The 17,280-nt window shown below is 42.1% G+C and overlaps 2 protein-coding genes across 2 annotated transcripts in view; both read right to left on the minus strand.

Annotated features, from left to right (window-relative positions):
* Positions 1–17,280, minus strand: part of LOC101617395 (zinc finger protein 548) — a 473,530-nt gene that overhangs the window by 388,044 nt on the left and 68,206 nt on the right.
* Positions 1,585–6,241, minus strand: LOC101593383 (zinc finger protein 416). The gene is made up of 3 exons (XM_045133694.1): positions 6,104–6,241; positions 5,436–5,562; positions 1,585–3,643 (listed from the first exon to the last, which is right to left on the minus strand). Exons 1-3 carry the CDS (start codon positions 6,140–6,142, stop codon positions 2,358–2,360), a joined length of 1,452 nt encoding a protein of 483 aa, XP_044989629.1. The 5' UTR covers positions 6,143–6,241; the 3' UTR covers positions 1,585–2,357.

Here is a 17,280-nt window from a genome sequence, read left to right on the forward strand (position 1 = left end):
TGGCAGCCATTTTTGTTTCATGCCTGACAGAACCAATGTTTTGACATGCTTTCATGTAATCCAAGATATTTCCTGACTCTTTTATGGGTCTCAAAGATAACTGAAAGTCTTCATTAGCATTATCATAGGTTAGCTATCTTAATAACATGTTTTGAAACTCTTCATTAGTTACTGTCTTCTGTATAACATCTTGTTATCAGCCAATAAACTCATTATAACATTCATGGGCTCCTTGCAGTACTTTAGGGAATAACTCAGTGGCAGATCTACTATCGTTTTCCAAGCATTTAAATTTTTGCTTTATGTTTATTTATTTATTTGAAAGAGGCAGAGAGAGAATGGGCATGCCAGGGTCTACAGCCACTGCAAACAAACTCCAGCCGCATGTGCCCCCTTGTGCATCTGGTTAATGTGGGTCCTAGGGAATCGAGCCTCGAACGGGGGTCCTTAGGCTTCACAGGCAAGGCTTAACTGCTGAGCCATCTCTCCAGCCCTTTCCAAGCCTTTAAAACTGATAACTTAACCCAATAAATCATCTGAGGCTGCATATGAGTTGTTTGATCAGCAGGTTGGGTCATAGTCCCATATCCAGTAAGTGTATTGTATGAGAAGCCAGCAGAGTTTTGTTGAACCTCTTCATCCCTCGTGATATGTTTTGCTTCATCTCCCAACCACATGTGCTATTGCAATAATTGTTGACTAGACAGTACCATTCTAGCAATAAAAATCATAAGAAATCCAATCCTCAAACCAAGCTCTCAGAAACTAGAGACAGTAAGAAGAAGGAAGTCCATACATAGTACAAGTCTTTGTAAATGTAGTAACGACATCGAAGTTAGGTTCAACCCATTGCGTATGCCCCGGCTGGTTATTAGCATTAAATTTTATGGGAAAAGCGCAAGCAGCATGCGCTGGAATATCCCACAGCTGAACACAGGGAAAATTGAAAGTAAGAGATTTGTCGAGTCTCTGAGAGCAAATCACTAACTGATGCAATTTGTCTGATAATGAATCCTCCTAAGTGGGAGTTATTTTTTCAATAGGATTATTGCTAGGCAATGGTGGACAACACTCAAACATGATTTGCTTTTCTTTCTCTACTTTGTTTAAATGTTCTTCTGAAAATTCATACTCATGGAGCGATTGTATAGTTTCTTTTTCCACATTAGCTATGGGAAATCCCTCATCATTTATATGCTGTATAACTACTTGTACTAAGCTCCAAGTTACCCACTGTTGGGGAGGAATTTTTCCCCCTTGTTTGTAAGCCTTCCTAACATCATGTTTTACTCTCTCCCATACATCAAGATCTAATGTTCCTTCATCAGGAAACCATGGATTATGCTCCAATAATACATCATGAAACTGTTGAATGCTAGCTATAGTAATACTGGCTCCAAATTGTTTAAGAAAATAATGTACTAAATGAACAAAAGGCACTTTACTTGACGAGTGTCCCATATTCTGCAGCGAGTCTTTGTTCAAATACTTCTGCCTTCAGGTCCCTGTTTGGGGGCCACCTGTCGAAGATAGTTCTCCAGAGCCCTGGAAGACTCTAACCCAGAAATGAGACAGGGACAGCTGTTCGATGTAACTGACAAGTTTATTCTGCTGCCACACAGATTGTCTAGAGAGATCACAGTTGTACATTAGGTTATTAATGTACTGCTTAAAAGAAAAAACATGTTTATGCTCTAACAAGGCAACCATGACCAGGTTCAGCAAGAAAAAATGTCTGGGAAAATGGGCATGAAGACTAAACAGTGAGGTAAAGAACAACAGGCCAAGCTGGGCCTGGAGGCACACACCTTTAATCCCAGAACTTGGGAGGCACAGGTAGGAGGACTGCCATTAGTTCAAGGCCACCCTGAGAATACAGAGTGAATTTCAAGTCAGCCTGGGCTAGAGTGAGACCCTATCTCAAAAAAAGAAAAAAAAGAATAACAGGTTAGCTAAAACCACGATGGAGATTCAGCTTCTTTTGAACAACTGCCCAGGATTCTTGGCCTATCACCATCATCCTTGGAGGACTTTCTCCTCCTTCAGGCTGGTGTTCTAAAGTTACCTCCACAGACTGGGCTGACAGCATCTCTGTATTTGCTGCTTTCATGAGGACGCCCCACAGTGTGAAACTTCCGATGAAGAATGAGGCCAGAGTGCTGAGTAGAATATTTCCCACATTTGCCAAACACATATGGCCCTTCTCCAGTGTGAACTAACTGGTGTTGAATGAGGCCAGACTTTTACATAAAGGACTTTCCACAATGACCACATTCATAAGGGCTTAGTCCAGTGTGAATTTTCTGGTGTACCACAAGAGTGTAGCTTTCCCTAAAGAATTTCCCACATCCATGACACTAAAAAGGCCTTTCTCCAGTGTGAGTTCTCTGGTGTCGAACAAGTTTGTATTTGAATATGAACGCTTTCCCACACTCCCCACACTCATAAGGCCTTTCTGCAGTATGAACTTTGTGATGCTTATTGAAGGTACTTCTTTGGCTAAAGGATTTTCCACACTCATCACACTCAAAAGGCCTAGTTCCACTGTGAATAAGCTGATGTTGGACAAGACCATACTTTACGCTAAAGGATTTTCCACATTGGTCACACTCATAAGGCCTTGCTCCAGTGTGAATTATCCGATGCTCAAACAGGCTATGGCTTTGTGTAAACAATTTCCCACATTCACCACATTCATAAGGCTTTTCTCCTGTATGAATTCTCTGGTGCCGAACAAGAGTTGTTTTGGACCCAAAGGCTTTCCCACATTCATCACACTCATAAGGCCTCTCTCCAGTGTGAATTCTGCAGTGTTCAATAAGGTTGGAACTCTGGCTAAAAGATTTCCCACATTCAACACACTCATAAGGCCTTTCCCCAGTGTGAGTTCTGTGATGTTTAATGAGAGTGGCTCTTTGGCTAAATGATTTTCCACATTCGCCACACTCGTAAGGCCTTTCCCCAGTGTGAATTCTTCGGTGGTTATTCAGATGGGAGGTTTTGCTAAAAGATTTCCCACATTCAGTGCACTCATAAGGCCGATCTCCACTGTGGACTCTCTGGAGATGAATGAGTGAGTACTTGGGGTGGTTGGTTTTTTCACATTTCCTAGATTCATAAAGACTTTCTCCAGAGTAGACACTTGGGTGGTGAATTTGAATTTGTTTATGGCTAGAATTTGTTCTGCTTTCATCCAGCTTACAATGGCTTATTCCAGTGTGAAAGTCATCCCCACATTCAGTGATTCTGTTTGGTTTCCCACAGTCCCGACTGCTCTTGGGCTGCATGAAGTCCAATGTGGCTGGGAGGTCTTTTCCCGGCTCTGCACAGGAAAGGCTCTTCTCTGATAGATGAATTCTATAGCTCTTTACAAATGAGGCCTTCTTCAAGGCCTTTCTCAAGGTTTCCTCTGAGCTGTGATGATTCTGGTCCTGCAGAAGGTCCTTACCTGCCCCAGTCAAATATGGATTCTGACCACGTTGATCAGTCAGGTGCAAAATATCTTTCAGGACTGGGACACACATGGCACAGGGGTGAGTCTCCTGGATGAAGGGATTTGCTTTTGGAGTCCTGACCAGTGACAATCCTTCTTCAGTATACTGCTCAAAAGGTATCTCTTCATCCTCCAGTCCATGCCAACAAACTGAAAGCAAAGAAATGCAAACTGACTCTTGCAAATGTGCATTAATAAGGTTCTGAAACTTTTCTGTATAATATAAATTTTCAATGTTTACTTTTACATAATACTGTGATTACTGCAGTGCCTTACGCGTGCTAGACAAATATTCTACCACCCAGCTATATACCCATAGCTTAATTTTTAGTTATCTTTAAAAGCCACCCTAATAGTCATGCATGATGACATGAGTCTGGATTGCTAGCCTCTGGGGAAACTGAAGAAAAAGGATTGCTTAAGTCCAGGAGTTCAAGGCTAGCCTGGGAAATACTGTAAATCTCAATCCTTTAAACAACACTGCTGACCAACATATAATGAATCCATACTAAGTACATTCATATTTTTTTTTATTTTAATTCAGCTGGTTAGACAACACAATCCTTAAAGATGATAAAAGGCTTGGCTGGGAATATAAGATAGATATATATATATATACAAATGAACCAGTCAAGAGCCCATATTCTCTATTTTTTATACTTCAGGATGTAATATTTCTCTGTCCAAATCATCCCAGGACCAGGTAGCAGATTAGGAAGGTCAGCAGACCCTTTGTTCCCAAACGTGCTCTACTTATTCAAATTACCCAATCCTAAATGGTTTACTGTATCCCACTTTTTACAGAGAGACTCCAGTATTAATTGCAGCTTATTGTTTTCCTTTTCTCTTGCTTCTGTCTCCTGACCACTACGCACTTCCTCACGTGATGTGATCATGAGGTGATGTGGTATTCACATTCTGTGGTCACTGCAAGTTATCAAGTCTTCCATGAATGACACTCACCCAAACCTCTGTGCTGGCACTCAGCCACCTCGGTAAGCTTACCTCCCATAGGTACCTTTGTAAGCAGGAAGGGGGAAGTCTCATGACACACACGAGTGTACGAGTCCTACAGTGTACGGCTCTGAGGATGAGGAAGTCAGGAAGGGGCTGCTGGGGAGTACTGTGCCTCTGAAGATCACAAGATGTGTAGGCCTCACCAGACAAAGGAAAGGAACTTGAAGCATGCCATGTGGAGGAGAGGCAGTTCACTCCTAGCAATAGCCTTCATCAAGACCTTGGCATCTGTGACATGGCCTTCTTTTCTGAAGGTTGACAGTACCCAGTGGGACCAGCAAAGTCCAATTAGAACTGAGCAGAAGATCCCAGGTGTGTCTGAAGAATATTTAAGGCACTACACTTTAGAGCACATGTGTATGGCCATTTGAGAATGCTGTACAAAGGACAGGGCAAAGGAGACAGTGCATGGAGGGGACAGTGCAAAGGAACAGGTGACACATGTCATATGCCCTGCCAGTGCCAGTCATCAAGGTCAGGTGTTCACTGAGACCATGCGGACTGCTCGCCCTGTAAAACAGCCTGTGCTCTCCCTCTCCCTGCAATCCTCCATGCACTACTACATGCTGTGAAGCAAGTCCCACAGGAAAGAAATCCAGTCAGGACAAATGGGCCACCAGTACTGGTCCAAAGCAACACAGTCCACTACGAGCCCCAGGAAAGAATGAAATATTGCAAACATCCTTGAAGGAGGTTATGGCAACAGCCAACAGAACCTTGTAAATAAACACTGATCATGTCAATGCCTGTAATTCCTCACTCTGGCAATCAGAAGGAAGTATCACCTAGAAAGAAGTAAAGAACTCAGGAGACAAAAACCACACCGATCTGGGAACAGTTATCCCAAGGAGGGGGCAGAAAAGTAGGAAAAAGAAAATGTGGATAAACACAGATCATCAAGAAATGGAGGTCATGAGGGCCTTACCCAGTGAAGTTACAAGTGCAAAGTTCTCCAGCATCACACCAAGGTACAGGAGCCTCTGAGCCTCATCCAGGAGACCCCACTCTTCCTCGGAGAAGTAAATGGCCACATCCTCAAAGGTCACACAGTCCTGCCACGATGGGGACAGATCTTGCCATGATCAGCTTCTCTCCAAAGACCCCAAGTTCATCATCCCCCAAGCCTTTCTCCTGGCCACATTTTTTCTTTCTTCCCCCCCAACTTAAAGGCAAGTATGCTTAGGATTTCAGCCAGCATGCAAAGGAAAGAGATGACGGACGGGTGTGGGATGGAATTACCATTTTGAGTTAAGAGCTCAAAAAAGCGAGCAGGCTCAGCAGTGTAAAGCAAACGTCACGAGCTGATCTAAACTGTGAATGTCAGTACAGACAGAACACTTGCAAAAAGCCTAACACGGTGCACAACACTCCCTGGCTACCAGCATCTGGGGAGTAATGAGGAAAGCCCGCATCTTGCCATTCCTGGCGTTCGACGCCCCCAGCCTTGACAGCGGGTTGGGAGTGGAAATCCCCTAGGTGTGTCGCAGTTCTGGACGCGGGGATTTCTGCTCTGCTGACGTGAAGGGGCCATGCACGGAGCCCTGGACCTCGGCTGCACGGCCGGGGCGGGGAGGCCAGCAGGACGGCACTCACCTGAGCCGGGCCACCCAGAGACGCCGCCGCCGCTGCCATCGGACTCCGCGGGGCGAGCGGGGAACCCAGCGGCTACCGACGCGGCCGGGAAGCGGAAGGCAGTGACGAGCCCCTGCCGGCCGGTCTCCTCAACTCTGCAGGAACTGACCACTTCACAGAACAAGGGCCGTGACGGAAGTCCCGCCCCTAAATACGGAACAATCGCAGAGACGCGGGGAGCTGAGCGTTCATTGGCTCATCGCAGGCTGCCTATGGCGCCTTGCATTCTGGGTAATGTAGTTTTCCCACTCCTACTGGGGGCTGGATGCTCTCTTTAGCTCCTGTGACAACTGACCTTAAATAAGGAACCCCTTCAAGCAACAAAGGGCGAGGTACAGGCTTTGTTTGTCTTTTAAAATTGACACATATAGTTTTAAATAGTTCTGGAGAGGCTGAATAAATGGCTTAGTGGTTAAGGTGCTTTCTTGCAAAGCCAAAGGACCTAGGTTTAACTCCCCAAGACCCATGTAAGCCAAATTTTGCACAAGGGGGCGCACGCATCTGGAGTTCCTTTGCAGTGGCTGGAGGCCCTGGCGCTCCTTCTCTCTCTCTCTCTCTCTCTCTCTCTCTCTCTCTCTCTCTCTCTCTTTCTCTCTCTCTCTCTACCTGCCTATTTCACTCTCTCAAATAAATTAAGAAAAATAAAATATTTAAATAATTCTGGAAAATTGATATTAAAAAAAAATGTACACAGTGGGTACTGGCCAAATATCAAAGTATTTAGCCTTCCCCCTTTCTTAGGAGTTTATCTTTCTTGTTTACAATATTTTATTTATTTATTTATTTAAAAAGTGAGAGAATGGGTGCAACAGGGTCTCTAGCAAACAAACTCCAGGCTCATATGCCGCCTTGTGCATCTAGCTTACATGGGTAATGGGGAATCAAACCTGGGTCTTTAGGATTTGCAGGCAAGCGCCTTAACCACTAATCCATCTCTCAAGCCCCTAAAGAATGTTTTTGAGGCCATGGTGTCACATCAGGTTCTTCTAGAGAGGTCAAATTCACCAGTATTAAGACCCTAGTTCATTTCACCCTTCTAGGGCCAAGACAGATGGAACAGAAGTCCTAGAGGGCTCACTAAAGGTGTGATTCCTCCTACAACCCCTAAGCTGCCCACCTCTGTGTCTGACCTAACATCCTTGAGTCCATCAGGTGATCAGGTGAAACCTTTTTGGTCTGTGCTAATGAAACCACTAGCTTCCACCAACCTAAAGTCCGCTCTTTTATTGCCCATCTACCTGATGATTCCAACCAGTGTATTGAAAAGTGCCTTGACTCATGACTCTTTTGTTCTGTAACTATAAAAAAAAAAACTATAAAACTATTAAAAACCTCATGAAATTGCTGACACATTAGGGTAACCTGAATCTATTCACAGGCCATGGTCACTCATATCTGGCTGCAGAATAAACTAGCTCTTCTCCTCTTTGAGGAGGGAGCTGTTTGTTTTGTGTCAACAAGTGGGAATAACATCGAGTGCCCATAAATATATGAGTAGATTTAAATAATGATACATTGACACAGTACTATAGTGTTTAGATGCAAAAAGAATGTATTTCTGATGTATGTCACAACAAAGATGGACTTTAAAAACCATTCCATGATATATAATCTAGACACAAAATTACAACTATGTGATTTCAATTACATAAAAATATCTACAGGACTGGAGAGATAGCTTAGCAGTTAAGGCACTTAGCTGTGGAGCCTGAGAACTCATGTTCAAATCTCCAGGTCCCACATAGCCAGATGCACAGTGGAGCAAGCACTTAATGGTGAACATTCTGGAGTTCATTAGCAGCAGGCCAAAGGTCCTGGCACGCCCATTCTCTCCTGTCTCTCTCTCTCTCTCTCTCTCTCTCTCTCTCTCTCTCTCTCTCTCTCTCTCTCCCTCCCTCTATATCTCTCTCTTGTTCTCTCCCTCTCTGTCTCTCTCAAAATAAAAGTAATTTTTAAAAAATCTACAATACCTGAGTGTGGGGATGCACACCTAAAATTCTAGCCCTGGAAAGGCAGAGGTAGGGGGAGCACCATGAATTCAAGGCTGCTCTGAGACTATGTAGTGAATTCCAAGTCAGCCTGGGCTAGAGTGAGACCCTATCTTTAAAGGACAAATTAAACACACACACACACACACACACACACACACACACACACACACACACACACTAAGCAAACTCAAAAGCAGAAAGCATATTAGAGATGACCAGGAGCAAGATACGAAGAATAAAACATCATTGTTTAATGTATACACAACTTTCATTTGGGATAATTTGTTAAAGTTTTGGAAGTATACAGAGACAGTAAGTACTGCATGCACAGAATGGCATAGCTACTTGATGACATGACTGAACTGCACACTTTAAAACTACTGAAATGACAAATTTTACAATCGTATCCAAGTACTAAGTAGGCCCAACCCTGCTTAGCTTCCAAAATCGACAATATTGGACCATGTTCATGGTGCTATGGCAACAGCAGAACAATAAAAAAGACAAACTTCAGCGGGAGATTGCTAAGTGGTTAGAGGGATTTGCTTGCAAAGACTTCTGGCCAGAGTTCAATGCCAAAACTGCCCACATATGCTGAACACAAAACATGGTGCAAATATCTCGTGTTCATTTGCAGTAGCAAAGGGCCCTGGTACACCCATACACATGTGCCTGCAAATAAATAAATAATTTTAAATGACTAACTTTATACTGCATATAATTTATCATTATGTACCAAAAATTTCCAAAGCAAGACACTGTCTCCATACTTCAAAACTCAAAATTATTTCTGTACTGTCATCTTTCAAACTTTCATGCAATTTTTCACAGAAGTTAAAAGAATTACTTTGACTAGTCATAATATGATTATACACATAAAGTTAATGTTAGAACTCTAATTATTAAAGTTGTGTAATTTCTAGGGTTGAATGGCTCACAATCTATATAGGTTAATACATTCTAGTCAAGACTGAGAAAATTATTAACCAAGCATTGTGGCACACTCCTTTAATCTCAGCACTAGGGAGGCTGAGATTGGAGGATTTGTGAATTGGAGGCAAGCCTAGGACTACAGAGTGAGATACAGGTGAGCTTGGGCTAGAATAAGACCCTATCTGGAAAAATAAACAACAAAACATACTGCAAAACGTATTAGTACTTTAAATAGTAAGATATACTAAAGGGAAGTATTAAAATATTAGCATGATACAGAATCATGTGGCCACTGCTGAGCTAGGAAGAAGTTGTTGTCTTTGATTTTTTTCAGTTTTATTTATTTATTTGCAAGCAGAGACAGACAGACACAGAGAAAGAATGGACACACCAGGGCCCTTAGCCACAGCAAATGAACTCCAGATGCAAGCACCACTTTGCAGAGCTGGGTTTATGTGAGTACTGGCAAAGCGAACCAGGATCCTTAGACTTTGCAGCAAGTGCTTAACTGCCAGGCCATCTCTTCGGCCCAATGTTGTTTTCTTATCTAGCCAAAAGAACTTATAAAAATGAGTATCACTATGAGTGAGAACAAACAGGCAAGGGCTAGAAAACATAAGAACAGAATCACCGAAGTAGTTAGCAACCACGGCCCTGGGCTTGCCATAGAGTTGCACAAACATGTAAAACAGAAGAGAGAGTAAAAGGAGCAAAATGAGCTCACCAGGATCAACATGGTGTATGGGGTTCTGTCTTCAGAGGAAGATCTGGGAGAGCAGATGTGACTGTGAATGTACTGGACTCACACTCACTGCTTATGTCTGTGCAGGGCAAGAAAATGAAACCACTGGCCCAAGCCGTGAACCCCAAACTCATAAGGTCAATTGTGAAGAATAAGGCTACAGCTAGAAACTTCCTATGTCTGTCTGGATTGAGTGAAGAACCAAATTCATAATTTATTTTTCACACTTAAATTTCTGTTTTTCATTGAACTAGTGATTTTGATAGGAATAAAGACATTTATGGACAGATTCAGGGTCCAGCAGAAGAAATAGCAGCAAGCAACACACTTCAGAGATCCCATGATGATCTTAAGCCACTTATGAAAATTAGGACAAGGCTGGAGATATGGCTTCATGGTTAAGGTGCTTGCATGTAAAGTCAAAGGACACAGGTTCAATCCCCCAGTACCCACGTAAAGCCAGATGCACAAGGTAGCACATGCTTCTGGAGATCATTTGTACTGGCTAGAGGCCCTAGTTCACCCATTCTCATTTCCTCTCTTTCTCTAATTAATAAATGAAATATTTATAAAAACAAAAAATTGGGACAGAGGCATATGGCCTGAAAGTCACTAAGGAAATATGTGGGGCTAAGGAAAAAAAGCTGGCCACTCTGTGTAAATAGAAGTTTACATCCCACATCAGCCAGGAAATAGTACAATTCAAATGTTTCTATTGGAGGAATTCCTCTAGAGAAGAGCATGAAGGAATTACATAAGACCAGTTAGTTAAGAATTATGTTTATGAGTCTCACATTATTTCCAGTGAACAAAGAGAAGTTATAACAATAAAAGAGAGGGATGCTACCAAACATTCCCACTGCCATCTGATCAAGAAATATAAACCCTGGGCTGGAGAGATGGCTTAGCGGTTAAGCGCTTGCCTGTGAAGTCTAAGGACCCTGGTTCGAGGCTCAGTTCCCCAGGTCCCACGTTAGCCAGATGCACAAGGGGGCACACGCATCTGGAGTTCGTTTGCAGAGGCTGGAAGCTCTGGCGCGCCCATTCTCTCTCTCCCTCTATCTGTCTTTCTCTCTGTGTCTGTCGCTCTCAAATAAAGAAATAAAAATTCAAAAAAAAAAAAAAGAAATATAAACCCTATGTTGAACTTGGTAAGAGACATCATATCAGTCTATTTGGGACAGTGGCTTTAAGTTGAGTAAAGGAAATAAATAATTTTATAAACAAAAATAAAGACCATTAACACCATGCCTAGTAACCACCCATGCTAAAATTAATTATTTTTTTCAGTTTAAATAAGTATTATATGAGTTTGTGGGTACACAGGTTATTTGTGAAAGTTATACTTTCAACAATTTAAATGACTGTATCTATTACATTTTTGGAAAGAAAACTTTAAATGTTGCATGTTAAATGTTTGATGAAAAAGATTGTTACATAGTGATTACATGGATTGAAAGGTAAAAGTATGTAGATGAAGATATGAGTAAGTTTGAACAATGTAAAGACAAAGTACTTAATCATATTATAGACTTCTTGAGATATAAAATGACTTAGCCTGGGGCTTACATCAGATAACAAAGTAGGGCCCTGGCTGGTAGAAGGATGCTAATGGTATTCAAGTTGTAAAGTTAACTTTAACTCATTGATGTTAATCTGGTCATAATAATGGTTATGAAAGACTGAATTTATACTACCCCACCAAGTTAACTTAAGTTCCTCTATTTGTCAACCTCTTAACTAAATCTTAAGGTTAAAATTGACTTAATACTTAATTCTCTTATATGGTTTTTATATCTAAAACACTGCCTCAAAAAAAAATCTCACAGAGGAACAATTTACTCTTTTTTTCCTATTTTTTAAGGTAATTAGACCACATTTAAAACATTAAACAGTATTTATCTGTCACACACTTGGAAACTACCTCATGGTGAATAGCAAAAAAAAAATTCTAAACAAAGTTATGTTATGATTTAAGATGTAATTCCTCAATTCCTCCAACAATCAGTCTTAATACTTTAACTGTAACTTATGTCATTACTGAACAAGTTTACCAAAGTACTGCAGACAGAATTATAAAGTTGGTTAAGGTTTGAATAGCTATAGATTATTTCAAAAATTATGTGTATGTCTGGAATTCAATACAGTTCTATAAAATTGATTTGGAAGAGACTAAAAATACTTCTTTTTGACTCAACAATTAAAGGTGCTTATTTGCAAAGCCAAAAGCACATAGTGGAACATACATTTAAAAATAGTTTTGAAAATCGTTTACAGTGGCAAGTGGCCCTGACATGCTCAATCCTTCTCTTTTCCATGGAGCTTGTCTCCTTTTTATTAGATCATGGCAGTTTAATCCAACTCCTCTACTCTTTGGGTATTGTTAGGCCTTGAGAGGCCCAGACGTGAGGCCTAGTGGAACTTCCTGAGCCCAGCTAAAGTTTGGCGACCTATCTCTGGCCAGCTATGACTCAGCAGGGCGCCAAATGGCCTCAGGCCTGCTATTTCCGCTTAGGAAGTTGGAGTTCTCTCACATGCACTTAAACCAATCATCTCAAAACTCACAGTATGCTATTGGCCCTTACATCTCACCCCATCCTAAAATCCCTACCCTCGTTCTCAAAGCTATATAAGCACTGCCTGTTACAATAAAGTGAGTTCCTGCTTTGACAAGACTCCCAACTTGGTGGTTTGTTCCTGACCATTGACACCCACCCTCCTCCTCAACCCCTTGGGAGGAACCAGCTGGCCTGGTCCTTCCTCAGCACTACCTGCCAGGGTAGCCCCGCAGGGTATATTAAATATCACTAAAGTAATTTCACAAACTGACTTATAGATTGAATGGACATCTTATTTAGCTTTTAAGAGTGCTAAGTCTTCTCAAAAAAAATGTATGTATATAAAGGTATCCCAATTCTGATAAGCTTAAAAATTATTAAAAAATTTATGTCTTCGTATTTAAGCCAAAAATGTGACTACATAATGTAGATCTCTTGTTTATTTTAAATTCTGTCAGCAGATCTTTTGTTCATAGTTTACTCTTTGTAGCCTCATGTGCTTTAAGTACGTAAACTCAGACACAAGCTCCTGTTCCTGTTGTCTACCTTATGAGGGCCAGGGGGTGATGTCCACCTTCTGCTCATGCCATCATTTCCCCCTGCCATTGTGGAGCTTCCCCTCCAGCCTCCTGTGAGGTGAAAGCAGGAAAGGTATACCAGGTTTTCATCCAAAAAGAACATGCAGCCCTACAGAGAAAATAGGGAGGAGTTCATCAGTGAAACTAAAATAGACCAAGAATCACAGGAGACTGCCCTGACAGAGACTCATAAATGCTTTCTGAAGACTACAGGCTACTACGTCATAAAGCCAAAACTTGGAGAGAAGGAGGTGTCCCCAAATGTTTTCTTCAGTATCTTGCATGCATTCAGCTCTGACTTTAAAGGCTTCTGGAAGAAAGAGAACAAACTTACTGTGCAAGAAAGAGTGAAAGAAGCTGAAGAAGTGTGTAGGCAGAAAAAAGGAAAATCACTTTATAAAATAAAACCAAGACATGACTCTGGAATTAAAGCAAAGATAAGCATGAAAACATGAACAGTAAACAACAGTATGAAAAATAGTCATCACAAACTTCCATGGCATTCACCTGACAGAGGGCAGGAAGGAAGCTACAGCATTCTGATCATTTTTTCTCAACCTCATGCATAATCCTCATATTTTCTAGACAGTTTGTCACTTTTTGAATTTTACTATATGTTCATTTAAAAATGAAAAAGCAGTAGATCTATGGAGAATCTGACATCCTTTTCTTTGTTTAAAAGTCTATGGTATTCTACGGATAGACCCAACAGCATGTAATAAGAGGGGATATCTGCATTGATTCTGAACTGCTACATATTGACCCACAGTCAGCCCCTATTTGACCCCTTGTCACAGCAGAGAAACTTCCCTTTCTATGGAAAACCAGACTGTCAGTGCATTTAGATTTATGGGTAAATGTTATATTAATCAGAATGATTTTAAGCTATTATGTCATTCTCTAGCCAGTCTACTTTGCTAACCAGATATGTTCTGCACCCTTTCTAACTAATCTGTTTTGCTAATCAGATACTTACAGTCTCTCTAACTGAGTAATAACCATATGTAGAAGCCAAAATCAGTTGGAAATGTTGGTGTTAAAAGAATAACTAATATTTTGGTTCCTGCTCCCGTGTCAAAAGGACACAAGAGATGATGGAACACTTCTAGCCTCTGTTAAGTTACCTACCTTCTTGATTAGAGAGGATATGGAGACCTGGAAGTGAATTCCAAGTCAGCATATCTGCAACAGGAGAGTCACATTGGAGGAAAATCAGTACTCCAGGCTTCCCAAAAGAGGGAGAGCCACTTGGTCAGCATGGCCTTGACTTATCATAGCAGATGAAAGTCATAGAATTCCTCATGAGTCCCTGAAAGTCTTTCCTACAGAGCCATTATGGACCTCAAAAGTATACAGTTAATTCTGACAGCCTACATGGTCTTAATCACCCAAAAAGAAAAATATAACTACAATATAAACAATAAGTCAGACTAATAGACTCCCTTGTCTGATAGTGACTTACAATACTATAACACTAAATCATGCCTTCTGCCTCTGCCTGTCCCTGATTAACTTCACCTATTCTAGGAGGGATGCTGGTGGGACTTTTATTGCCATGGTCTTTGTGTGAGAGTGGTCCTCACAGGATGGACGCTGGTGGGACTTTTATTTCCATGGTCTTTGTGTGAGAGTGGTCCTCAGAGGATGGACGCTGGTGGGACTTTTATTGCCATGGTCTTTGTGTGAGTGTGGTCCTCAGAGGATGGACGCTGGTGGGACTTTATTGCCATGGTCTTTGTGTGAGAGTGGTCCTCACAGGATGGACGCTGGTGGGACTTTTATTGCCATGGTCTTTGTGTGAGAGTGGTCCTCAGAGGATGGACGCTGGTGGGACTTTTATTGCCATGGTCTTTGTGTGAGAGTGGTCCTCAGAGGATGGATGCTGGTGGGACTTTTATTTCCATGGTCTTTGTGTGAGAGTGGTCCTCACAGGATGGACGCTGGTGGGACTCTTATTGCCATGGTCTTTGTGTGAGAGTGGTCCTCACAGGATGGACGCTGGTGGGACTTTTATTTCCATGGTCTTTGTGTGAGAGTGGTCCTCAGAGGATGGACACTGGTGGGACTTTTATTTCCATGGTCTTTGTGTGAGAGTGGTCCTCAGAGGATGGATGCTGGTGGGACTTTTATTGCCATGGTCTTTGTGTGAGAGTGGTCCTCACAGGATGGACGCTGGTGGGACTTTTATTGCCATGGTCTTTGTGTGAGAGTGGTCCTCAGAGGATGGACGCTGGTGGGACTTTTATTGCCATGGTCTTTGTGTGAGAGTGGTCCTCACAGTATGGACGCTGGTGGGACTTTTATTTTCTTGAGCAGCTCTAGTATTTCCACCACTGGTATGTGATTTTACCAAGGTCATTTTTTCCCCAAACTGTGTTGTCTGATGCCTTCTGGGAGGTAATTATTTAAGTGATGGTGCTATGGTAGATACTGAAAGAGGATTAAAAATAAGACATACTTGTTTTAGTACTTCCTAAATGCCTTCAAAACAAACAAACAAAAATGATACTACTAAGAAGTGCCATTGGTGTAAAAAGTAAATAATAAACTACTACAAGTTTGTATGTGAAATTAATTCTACACTCAAACTTTCAACATTTTAAAATATTCTAAGTTTCTCTAAAAAGGTACCTATTTAAAGTAATGTTTGGGGCTGGAGATATGGCTTAGCAGTTAAGCGCTTGACTGTGAAGCCTAAGGACCCTGGTTCAAGGCTCGATTCCCCAGAACCCACGTTAGCCAGATGCACGAGGGGGCGCACGCATCTGGAGTTCGTTTTCAGTGGCCAGAGGCCCTGACGCGCCCATTCTCTGTCTTTCTCTGCTTCTTTCTCCCTCTGTCTGTCGCTCTCAAATAAATAAATAAATAAATTTAAAAATTAATGTAATGTTTGTCTAAATATAATTTATGACAAGAAAGCAAAATTAAAACTCCTGTTGGGGAGGTGCAGAAGAGATGGATTAGTAGCTAAGGTGCTTTCCTTGAAAGCCTAAGGACCCAGTCAGTACCCATGTGGCACTTGTATCTAGAGTTTATTTGCAGTGGCTAGAGGTCTTGGCATGCCCATTCTCTCTATTTTCCTCTCTAAATAATAAATGAATAAGGACTGGAGAGATGGCTTAGCTTAGGTTAAGCACTTGCCTGTGAAGCCTAAGAACCCTGCACGTCAGCCAGATGCACAAGGGGGCGCACACATCTGGAGTTCGTTTGCAGTGGCTGGAGACCCTGACACGCCCATTCTCCCCCCATCCGCCCCCCCCCCCATTGCTCTCAACTAAATAAATAAACAAAACAAAATTTTTAAAAATAAGTACAGAACAAGATCCTGCTGATCTTAAAAGGGGATAAAAAACTTTCTGTCAATGATTTTATTACAAAGTCTATGTTGATTCATTCAACAAACAAACTGAAAGAGTTGGAATCAGTCAGCAAACAAGAAAGGCCAGCCACCACTTCTGGTTTTCAAGGATGAGCACAGCCTGTCTGTGAGACACTGTAGCAAGAATGAAGCTATAGAAAGGTCAGTCCAGCTTCATGAAGCCCATCGGAAAACTGGAAAGGGCCGCTTCCACTGGCAGTTCCAGAGCCGGGCGCGGTGGCGCGGGCCTTTAATCCCAGCACTTGGGAGACAGAGGCAGGAGGGTCACTCTGAGTCTGAGGCCACCCTGAGACAGCATAGTGAGTGCCAGGTCAGCTTGACCTAGAGGGAGGCCTTAGGAAACCAAGTAGCTCTAACTTGAAAACAATAATTGAAAAGTGAATGCTTCCTACAGTGAAGCTGATGGTGAATGTTTAAGCTTATCTCTTGGCTCACCTGCTTCTCTGAGTGACAAAATATGTGTATCACAAAGAGCTATTTCATCTGATAACCAAAAAAGAGAGACTGGCATTCCCAGAAATTCAGTAACTATTCAATCTTCAAATACAGCGATATCTCTTGAAGCCAATAAAAGAGTTAAGTTTTGTCAATAAAGAAGCAGAGGATATCAAAAGGACAAGAAGGGACATCATCAGAGAAGAGGAGAAGGTCTGAAATATGAAATTCAACCACAAACCAAAAGTTTTTCAACACAGTTTGTTAGAAACCAGGTGTGGTGGCTCACAACTTTAGTCCCAGCACTTGGGAGGCTGAGGTAGGAGGATCCCAGCAAGGTAGAGGCCAGCCTGCGGCTACAAGCCTGGCCTACAGTAAAACCCTGCCTCCAAAAACAAGTGGGGGGAAAGAAACCATAGGAAGGGGGTGGGGAGATGGCTCAGTGGTTAAAGGCACTTGCTTGCAAAGGCTGTCAGGCCCAGTTTGATGCCCCAGTACCCACATGAAGCCAGAGGCACAAAG

This window comes from Jaculus jaculus, chromosome 14, assembly GCF_020740685.1.
Source record: "Jaculus jaculus isolate mJacJac1 chromosome 14, mJacJac1.mat.Y.cur, whole genome shotgun sequence".
Lineage (NCBI taxonomy): Eukaryota > Metazoa > Chordata > Mammalia > Rodentia > Dipodidae > Jaculus > Jaculus jaculus.